This window comes from Rattus rattus, chromosome X (assembly GCF_011064425.1).
Source record: "Rattus rattus isolate New Zealand chromosome X, Rrattus_CSIRO_v1, whole genome shotgun sequence".
Taxonomy (NCBI): domain Eukaryota; kingdom Metazoa; phylum Chordata; class Mammalia; order Rodentia; family Muridae; genus Rattus; species Rattus rattus.
Window position 1 is genome coordinate 69,881,215 of NC_046172.1, and position 11,753 is coordinate 69,892,967.

General features: G+C 31.3%; 1 protein-coding gene across 1 annotated transcript in view; it reads left to right on the forward strand.

Annotated features, from left to right (window-relative positions):
- The window catches only part of Dach2 (dachshund family transcription factor 2), a 487,343-nt gene extending 476,613 nt beyond the window's left edge, over positions 1-10,730 (forward strand). The window contains 1 exon segment of the mRNA XM_032890177.1: positions 10,250-10,730. Coding sequence (XP_032746068.1) covers positions 10,250-10,299 — 50 coding nt within the window. The 3' untranslated portion in view covers positions 10,300-10,730.
- Positions 10,731-11,753: the final 1,023 nt, after the last annotated feature.

Sequence of the window (11,753 nt, forward strand, 5' to 3'; positions counted from 1 at the left end):
CCTTAAAAGCAAAGTAATTTTCAATATTTTTCTTCATTTGTGACTAACACTATCAGTAGAAATTAAAGTCAGCATATTTACCAAAGTTAAAAAATGTTGGGTAAAAATAAGCTTACTAGATTATTCACTTTTTCTTTACAGTTTTAGTTCAAAAACATGAAATCTAAAAGCTTCTTTGGGATGGAGAACAATTGCTATAAGATATAAAATTTATAATTTCTTCAAAATAGTATACCCTAAATGTGTCAATGAAAAATGAAAACAATGTCATTTGTCAACACTTAATATTTATTCAATATGAACTCTATTTAAATATGTATTTTTTATCCAATCCCCAAATCAACTAAAACAGTATTTATCTTTCCTGAAACTTACTATATTTTCTCTTTGCTTTTCACATACTAACTTGAAGCAAACATCCTCCAAATGGTTAACGATCAATCTGATAATTGCTAGAATAATTACCCATATTATAGACCTACATTCACAAAGTTTAGTACAATGGTAAGAAAATTGTTAGTGTGAGTATAAAATATGTTACAAAAGATAAATTACATATTAATTCTCATCATGGATATATGAATTTTCAAAATCAATAGAATTTCTCTATTAAAGGTCCTTACTTTAAAGCCCCAGACAGGGTGTTCTCAGGCTGTCTTTAGAGATTCCACTGACTGCTTCTTGCCCTAAACCCATCAATCATTAATTCCCTTCATGTGATGCTTCTACTGTGTTGGAAGGTATGCACAGTCTCTCTAATGCTCTTGTATATCATTTTGTAAAGATGGTTAATACCTCAGGGAATAAAGAGATTATTGAAATGTGAGTCAGTTTATGGACTTCCTCTCAAATATCTTCTTTGATACTAGAGTGCTGCACTACTGTCTCAGTCAGTGTTCCAATCCTGTGAACAGACACCATGACCAAAGCAACTCATAAAAAAGCGATTATCATAATGGCAGGGGTATGTGGCAGCAGTTAGGCAGGTGCTGGAGAAGTAGCTAAGAGTTGCATCCTGATTGTCAAGCAGGGAGAGGCAACTGGGAGAGGTGGGGGGAGGAAGAGGAAGAGGAGGAAGAGGAGGAGCGGGGTGAAAAGAGGGGAAGGGAGGGAAGGAGGAAGGGAGGGAGGAGGTGCGGGATTTTTGAAACTTCAAAGTCTACCCTCAGTGACACACTTACTCCAAAAAGGCCACACCTACTCCAACAAGACTACATAAACCTCCTAATCTTTCTCAAGTAGTGCCACGTCCTGGTGCCTAAGCATTCAAGTATAAGGCCTATGAGCTCCATTCTTTTTCAAACCATTACAACTGTGTATTAGTATTGAAATATTGCTGCAACTGCCATTACAGAGAGAGAAAATGTTACACCACAAGCCCTACAAAGTAAGCCCCAGGGTCTTTCCATAAATTGGCAAACAGGGATGGTATTTTATTTTTCTCTAAGTTTCATTAGAAGGCTTGAGTTTTAGTTGTTTTTATTACTCTCAGGAATAATGCATCTTAATTTTTTCAACCCTCCGTATTTTTAACTTGGTCAGTCATGCCTCCAGATTATATCATGCCTGCATTCTGCTGTGAAAATACCTATTACACCATGATCCAAATCATGTTTCTAGATCCTTAGGAAGATGTGAAAAGCTTGCTTATTTATGGCTTAGTTTTCATAAGTAGCTTGCACCATATCATTACAGTGTTAACAAATATCATTTGTCCTGACCCAAAAACTTCAGTGCATATCATGATGATACCATCAGATTTCTTGTACTGATCTGAGACTCCCATACTTACAGTTCCAGTTACATTTCACTTATGTAACAGATGAAATTATAATGATAGAAAGATAATGAGAATTGCAAACCGAGACCCATTCTTCTCCTCAGCATTTGGGGTGTACACAAATATTTCTTCTTTCATTACGAATGGGGGAGATTTGATTAAGGTACCTCTAGTGGCTACTATGTTAAGACCCATTTTTTTGATGCAATGTGTTTTTTAAAAATTTTGTAATTGTGGGTATATGTGTACATCTCTGTGTATGTATACATATATACATACATACATATGTATATATACACTACCATCTTCTTACTAATTTCAAATTTTAAAATTATTATATAAATACCACTTGAATAACAGTAGTTTTGTGACATTTGTATTATTTTTATAACTTTAAGTTTTGAATAGTGTAGAAAAGAAAGTCACTTCATAATATATGTGCAGCGATGTGATATTTTGTGTCAGTTTCTAACAACAATTTGCCCTAACAATAATATCCTTATTTCTTTGTTTTAAAATATGTGATTAACACAATGCGAAAGTGTGGAACTAACCCACGAGAACTTAGTTTGCTTGCTATAAACGATGGAAATGAATACTAGCCCTATTACTATTTTCCCTCTTTATATATCACTATTGATCAATGGTTGTAATAATTAGCTAGATAAAGGATCAAAGGTTGTAACTATTAGCTAGATAACGCCAATATTAAACTATTCAGAGAAGCATATAGGGGGCTATCTTTAGTTTGATGTTTACATTATCTAAAATTAACAGTAACTTAATAAACACTTGCAAATTATATTAGTAAATGCTAGGTTACTAGTTGCAGAAAGAGACAAATGTGATACCTTTTGTTACTTAAGGCTGTGAAATATGGCAAAGATAGCAATAGAATTGTTTTATTATCAAAATCACTTCACACTCAACAGGACATTAGATATGTAATCATGGACTCAGATTTCCTTACTGTATGGTTTTAATATAAAATTTGTGTCTGTTTGATCTAGTAAGCTTTTCTCATTTATAATAATCATTAAACAACTTATTTTGGAAAGGAAACATAGTTTAGGATTTGATACACATTCTCATTGTTCTACTGAGTTTATATTTTACATTTTGAATATTTGAAAATTAACAATGGCATACAACTGGATATAATGCTGTGATATTTGTCAACAATGTAAATGATTATCAAGGCAATATTTTCTCTAGTTCCTCAACTTTCCAGAAAGCATAAAGTTTCTGAAAAACATTTTTTCTTTATAGCACTATTTGTCAACAATATTTAAGTGTTTTTATTTTTCTTAAATTATTTAAATATTTAAGTTAGATGTATATCTTTGCAGCTCTGAACAATTAATGAGTGAAGGAAAACTTAGAGTGAAAAATCAACTCTTACCATGTCCTATCAACTGCATTTTCATTTTCCATTTGGAATATTTTTACAAATCTTTTATACAAATTACTCTTTTTCCATTACTTCAGTTTTTCATTCTTTCCCATATTTTGAGTCATTTTCATTTACAATTATTTTATTGTTTTCTTATCACTTTAGTAAGCAAAAGTAGTAGCCAAATTAACCATACATTTAAATATATTAAAATATTTTCATATGTCTTTTATATTAAAGAGCAAGTTTAATTATTTTAAAATGTTTTATAAAGTGAAACATATATAAAATGTTTTATATTTACATATTGGTAAAATGTTAAATATACCTTTAGATTATTTAGGTTAACATCCTAGAAAATGTAAACATCAGATTTCAAACTTGCTCTTTACATGAAAATTGTAAAGGAATATAACATTTCTGCAAATGACATCCATGTTTCAAGTGGCTCCTACAAACCGGCTTTTACTTGTTCACCTTCTCTTTCCCTGCTGGAAAGCAGAACTCAAGGGCTTTTAAAATTCTTGATATGATTAAAAAATTGCCAGACTCTCCAAAGCACATATGATTTATTGTCATTTTAAAAGAGATTGTGTTGTGAAGGAAGTAAAGCAAAGTTACTTAAAGAGCACTGATAGCCAGGTTTTCTCATTTAACAACTTGCCAACCCAATACTAATCACTAGAAGTCTCCCCTTACTTTCTCTTCAAGATGTCTGACACACGACAAGATAAAGTTGTTATTATTGCTATATTCTATTAAATATACATGAAGTAATCGTCGGATACTTTACTGATGATTTATAGATTAAGTATAGGTAGTTTTCAGTAGAGTTGAAATATTTGCCATATAAGTATCATTTAAAGCATTCTGCCAAGCCTTTAACTTTTCATTATGTAGTTATAGTACTCATAGTCCTGTACATTGCCCTTGGTGAGGACAGAAAGCTTTTCATACCCTGTTTATAAAATAAATCATGAATGACTATAGTTTTGAAATTGGGGAAAATATGTAGTTTATTATTAATTCACAAAATTAGAAGGACAATTAAAATTATAGATATAAATAACCACAAATAGACTAAGCAGGTAGTGTTTCTGTATTCAGGAATATATGTACATACATATAAATAGATATATGTAACAGCTATAATAAAAAAACAGCCCTTGAATTTGAAGAAACCCGAGGAGGGGTAACTGTAGGAGAGAGTTTTAGGCAGGTAAAGTAAAGGAGAATGACATAATTATATTATAATCTCAATAAATAAATTAGTATTTTTAAAAAGTGAGCAAGAGATGCTTAAAATTCTGTTCTTTACCATTTCCAAAGAAAGAGAAAGAAAAAGAAAAAAAGAAAGAAAAACCAAAAGACAAAAAAATAAGTGACCTATAACTTGTGTTAGGTTTGATTCAAAGATAAATCTTACTTTTTGCAAATAATGGGAAATGGTTATTACTCTAAAAAAATTAACTAACATTCTAACAAGCACCATGCAATATCTGAAACGATGATGTCATTTGGTTTTTCTCCACAGACATACAATAAGTCAGAACCTATAGCATTTTATTGCTTGAAATGTCTCGCAGTAGTGTGCTTTCACTACTGTCAAATAAGCAGGACCATATTTATACAAGGATATTACCTAATTATGACACAAGCTACCTTCATTACTGTTGTTTAGTGAGAATAACAAATATCGAGTTTTTTCTACAGTTGAAATAAAGTTTATGCAATTCACTTTACATTTAATTTGAATTTAATTACCACAAGACAAAATTATGTTGATTGTACCCCACATTGTTTCATTTTTCTTTTATGTACATTAGGGAACCATGACCCATCTATGGCTATTCTAATTTCAAATAATATAGTGCTTACTTGAAATTCATAAATATTTAAATAATACAGGAATTTAAAAACACATAGGACGTACTAAGAGAACTCATTTAAAAAATATATGAATGCTTACAAAGTAAGGCATCCACTATAAAAGAGAGATGTCATAACCTAGGTTTCCAATGATGAAGCTTATTAGTGCTTAATGACTCTTTTTCATTTATATAAATGAGCAAGTGATAAGAAATCACTTGAAAGAAAACATTAGAACAGTAGAAGAAAAAATCATAACAGCATTTTGCTCAAAACATAAATTAAACTTCTGAAGACATTTTGGATACTTATTTGGTAACATTCTACATGAGCAGATTTTAAATAAACATCCTAGAAGTAACATTGCAGCCTTTACTAGAGATTTTTGCCACAATAGAAAATGGTATGGATCTTTACTGATATTTTAAACAAGGAAACAGAAACCATCCTAAATGCTTTGTTTATTCAGCTAGCCATGCATGTCACTTCAGATTGTAAAGCCGTAGCGCATTCTCAAAGGGCTCATAAGCATATTTTAGTTGAGCACTATCATTTAGAGCACTTTCATATTGTTAGCATCATGCAAAGAGAATAAAATTGATTTGGAAATTTACAGTACATCTAAAGTTTTCTCATTTTGTTAATTATTTTTAAGAAATAAAGTTTCCCCTAAAAGAAAAAGCTAATAAAAATATAAATTATAGAAATATTTATCCAAATGCTGACTATTTTTATGTCTATCTATCATAGGAAATAAATTGAGTTTGTAGTAAAACTTTGGAATCTCTTTGTTGGAATGACATTTTGACCAGGTCTTATTGTTTTTCTGTGCAGCCTGAACACTGATGCCGGAACTTCAAGTGATCATAGACACGGATAGGGTGCTGTAGCAGTTACCTGCTTACTTAGTGTTGTGATTCTTTAGAATTCATGCTCAAATTCTTTTAAAATATGGAACACTCAATTACTATTTGTTCATAATTGATGAATAGAACCTTGAACACATAGGAAAAATGTACTAGAGAATGGTCTTTCCAAGATTTTATGGGACAATTATGATGACTAAATGTGACACTTTATAGTTGCTTTACCCATTTATTTCAATGAGTTCCTAGTGCTTCACAAACATTATCACATTTATCCACACAGCAGGTTTGTAGTGGGTACGTAGGTGGCACAATTTTGAAGATGGATTAAATGATATTTCTAGATTGTATGTAAGAAAGTAAAGTGTAGAAAAACCTACTTTGAGCCGTGCCTATTATGGAATAACTTTCTATTTCTCCAATATGTTATTTAACAGTACCTTTATTAGCAGACAATTTATTGGTACAAATGTTGTCATAGCCTGTGAGCTCACTTTGTAGAAGAAAGTGTGCCTGATTTGTTCTCTTAAAAATATCATAGAGAGCTTTAATTCTTAAATCATGCCACACTTACATTTTCCTTTTAACTGATGAGGTAGAGCAAGTTGTCTACTACCTTTCTACTAGTATATCCCTCATCTATAAAGAAGACAATGATAAAAACTGATCCCAGCCTACTCAATATGCCTTCTTTCTTACTTTTTTCTTCCTTTCGATCCCAAACTTTGCTTCTTCTTTATCATGATACCAACAGAAAACAAACATAATTGTATGAATAAAGCCCACAGATACAAGAAAAAGAAAGAAAGATATTATAGGTCATTTTCATTGTGAACATTTATACTATTCATCCTGTGGTCTAAACATAATCAGGTAACTAACATTTCCAAGAGATCTATAAATGGTTCATTTGGCCTGAATTGCTCAGGAAGTGTCTTAGAATATTTTTGACAATTTACTTATTTAAAGACCTGGCCACGAACTGGTGATATTAATTAGGATCATTTTCACACCTTTCAAGAATCTAATACATTAGTATTTGAGTGATCAAAGTCATTTAATGACATTTCTCAAACATTCACATTATACCATCAAAATGTTACTCATTGGGTAGTATCTGCCCTAGTATTATATTTTGTATGACAAAAGTTCTACTCACGTAAAATATCAACTAATATTTTATTCATTTTTCTAATAATTAATTCCTTGTGACCACATATGTAATTTCTTTTGGAATGACCACTAGACTTAAATAATTTTAAAAATAATACATTAATGCATATCAATATGATAGATTACTTGTTTCACATCCTGAAATGTTTTTCGAAGTTATAAAGATTCTTGCTTTTGGTACTTTCTATGATGCACACATGATCTACTGGTATAAAATCTATAATGTCTCACTTGATTGCATCAAAATAATGCCAACTTAGAAACAATTGATGAACAATGAAATAAAATTGGCAATATCAAATATATGAACTAAATAACAATGATTTATGACCAAAGGTATAACATCTAGAGTCACCTTTTCATCAACAAAGAACATATACTGAATGATACAGAATGTTTAATAGAATTTTAAATCATGTCACTTAAACATACAGTATTGTCTTTTTTCACTATTTTAGTTGAAAAGTCAGAATCTTCCTTTTACCTGGCATTTTCCTATTTGTTTGCCCTTTTTGATGGCACTTGATGGTAGTTGTTCTTTTTTATAAACTTTAGATGTATAATACAGAAGGCCAGTGTCATACTTACTGGATCTGAAACAGCCAAATGTGGCTCTTGATGGATTTAACCTTTCATGAGAGGGTGTCCTAGTGGAGAAGATAATACGAACTCCCTATGCCATCCATGCTAAGTTAGGCATTTCTACATTACGAGAAGGATTACACAACCCTATATTTTTACTTAAATACTATCATACCTGTAGACATAATTCCCCATTTTGCCCTTTGGATAAATATTGAAGCAGTAAAGTAACTGTCAGCTCTCCACAAGTGTCAAAGTCTGTCCCTCCTTATGAGTGTTTAAGAGCCTGACATTCTGCTGGAGAGGAGCTTTTCATTGCTTTTCCTAATCTATAATCATGTTTGCATACAGAATGCATATGAGATGGTATCTGTTTGGTGTTCAAGTATAAACCCTCTTAAAAACATGAAGGAGTCAACTACTAATTAGCTGTTTCCTATTCCTAATGAAGTGAGCATGGCAGATTTGGATTAAAATTCAGCTACAGCTCTCTTCTGTTTATGGTTCCAGATGTTTTTGTTTTATCTAGGAGTTTACTTTGACAGCTACTACTAAATGATAAATCACTCATATTATAGCTGAAATGCATTTTGAAATTGAAACATGGCAAACTTTGAGATTGTTCCAAGGAACAGCATCGATTGCTAGGCCATTACTTGTTCCTTCCTTATAATCAGTCTGTATTGGAATACTCACAGCAGTAACAGAAAATGTCTTAATATTATACAGCATGCCATGCTGTTTGGTTACTACTATCGTTAAAATGTAGGGAAGTTTTACTAATGGCATCTCAACTTACTGTATTTTGAGTGAAACAATTGATTGACACCATAATGTTGTCTTCTTGGTGGCCTTAGTATGTCTTTTAATTTGCGTTGATGCGTAAAAATCCATTCTAGATAAGCTTTGGTAAGTGGGCACATTAAATGTAAGTTGTATTGAAGTGTTTGTCTCTTCAAAAAGATAAAAATTAAAACAAAATAAATGTAGATTTTCAAAACTGCATTTTCCAAAAAAACAGTGACTTTGCTTTTCCATCATGACAAGTTTATATGACTTTTTAGGTGACATTGTTTATTTTACCCTTGTTTTCAAATTTGTAATGTTCACATTTTGTACTGCATGATTCAAGCTTTATTATTATTGTATAAAATTTAAATCCTAGTAAAAATGAATGACATTTGATGTTGAAAAGCTTTTTATTGATTTGCAGACTGTGTGTACAGAAGATGAGGTGGATTATAGAACTGATTACTTCATTGGTCAATATCATCACAGAAACGAAAGATGTAGAGCCTAGGACCTCATTACAGAGCTCAGACTGCATGTCCAAAAGATTAGTCTAAATACTTTTCTGGGGTTAAAGATTACCAAACTATTAAAAACAAAACGATTTTTATGTTCTGGTTTCTGAAACATCAAGTTAGTTACATGGCTTTCTTGGACAAATGTGTATTTACCTGCAAATAAAGGCCTGCTCTAGCTTTTCTAATTTACACAGAATCCAAGTCTTTCTTCTGTTACCTTATATCTCCTTCATTTTTGGTTTTGAAATAAATGCCATGAAATTGCATTAATTTATTTAATATGCAATATTTTACAAAAAAGTATTTTAGAAATTTTATATACTTTCCTCCTTATAACTCAAAACCTTTTACAATATACATTCATATTTTAAACAAGGAGTGTCAGTATCCCTATACACGAAGACACGTTTGATTGACAAAGAACTAATTTTAATTGTTTCTTGAGCACAAGTAATAGATTTGTGCTGATTTATGGACATATTATTTTCTGATTCCTGTTCTGTAACCAAAGGCTAATTTTTGTTATTTGGCTAGTGAAATATGCAGGTCATAAGCCATTATAATAGAAAAGAGCAACTTTAAGCACAAAATGGCAGAATACAATTTGTTTTTCATTTTATTTTTTTCTTTTGTTGGATATTTTTTATTTACATTTCAAATGTTCTTCCCTTTTCTGGTTTCCCGGACATAAGTCCCGTATCCCATGTTTTTCATTTTCAATAATAAACTTTAATATATTAATCAGTTGGTCTCTAACTAGCAGATGATACGCAGTTTATATTACAAATATTTTAATGAATATTGGTTTGACCACTTAAAGTTCAAATGATATTGAAAAGTAGCCTCCATATGGTGTGCACCATCTTAGGGCTAACCTGGGCAGTGAAAATTCTAAGTGGACAAAGCTGTCATAATTTTAGAGCCAAACCAGGTAGTGTCTTTCCTTCTGATTTTGGTAAAGCACAGAAAAAATGTAATATTATGTACAAAAGTAAAAGAAATATAGATCTTTATAGACATTATAAAATAGTTTATGAAAAGAGTCTTTATCAGTTACCATGTCTTCAGTACTGTGTAAAGAAGCGGAGCTGTAGTATAAAATTGACTTGAAGGATCTTTGAAATTTGACACATTAACTTAAATTAAAATTTACCGATATTAAATCAATACTGTTGCATCAAATCATCTTAGGGTACTGAAGACTGACATTTTAGTCCTTTCATACCTATGCTTCAGCTATGGTCCACAGAAGAACTAACATGTTTTCTTTTTTTTAAAGGAGGTAACTATTACTGTTTAGCAATGGCACAGCAGTTGTGTTCAGCCTGAAAGGTCCTCGTTGGCTTTACATTAAAGAAGATACTTGTGATTCCAGTATATCTCTGAAAATATCCATCATGGAGTTATTTCAGTTGTGCTTATCAGCAAAGTTCTGTAACTGAATCATATTTTCTGTGTTACATTAAGTAAAAGAGGATTATGTGTATATTTAGAAAGCAATGATGTAATCTTTGTCCTTGCATTAGATTCACCAATTTAACACCATGAGATAAACCCTGATGACTTAAGTATATTGACCATATTTGATGCTTTTTTATGCTCATTTCTGCTTGGCTTTTTGTCCTTCAAAAAATATAGTAGTATCTTAGAGACTAGAAACTTATATGTATGGTTTCTCTGTTATACCACATGTTAAGTTAAAGTACACTTTGTTTACAATGTACTTGCTAATTTTCAGTATAAATAAAAGCATTTTGAATTTGTCAGTTATTTGTCTGAGTTTTTATTTCCATATTGCCACATGTACAAGTACATAGCAGAAACATTACAAATCAAAATCTAGAAACTACGATGATGTTTGCATAACTTTCTTTAGTGTTGTTCTGTTCAAAAACTATGAATACAAATTGTGTTCCATTTCACGTGTTTAGAAGAGTCAACATTATTGTTTTCAGCTGTTTTAGTGACTTACACTAGATTAAATCTTTCAGAGTGTACATTCTTAGTAACTCTGCTTCTAGGATAGACGATTTTAATCAGAAGTAGAAACTTTTTATGAATAAAGAACTAGAAAATCTTCTGTGTAAATCTATTTCCAAAAGTTTCTTCTAGACCCACTCACTTTCTATGGAAAAACTATATCTGAATATATATGTATATGTACATATATATGGAATATTTGGTTCACAAATATAAAAATATAAAAATTTAAATATAAATTAGTTCCAATAAATTTCTGTTAGCTAGACTGTTATTGTCTCACTAAAGATCTTTGCAGTTATTTTTCTGTACTAGAAGGCCCACCTGGACATTATTTGGGGTTGGTATTGCATGCTTCTTGAAGCTTCCTTCATAGGTTTACAATGTTCCTGGTGATTACACATTTGGGGTTGAGGGCTTCATTTCAGCTTTGGCTGAAGTACCTTCTAGTTCCAAATATTGGTATGGCTTATAAAAAGCTTATGCGGCAATATATGGCCTACCTTTCTGGGCCTTTCTTTGAAGCTTTGATATAATTGTGCTTGGAAGTATAACTCTTCCAGTTTGTATGTCTTCAAAGCTGAAATCACAGAGATAAAACCAAGTTTGTCCACCAGTGTGACCTGTACCTGTTCTATTTTGAATGAGGTTTGTAGAGACTTCTGAACCCATTGATAGCTGAAAATAATAACTAAACAAAACTATTTCTGGGTAATATGGGCTACATGGAAGGTGGAGCTCTCTTGTCAAGTTAAAGCATTTGAAACAAATTTGCATCTTTCAACTTGTGATGTGATAAATGT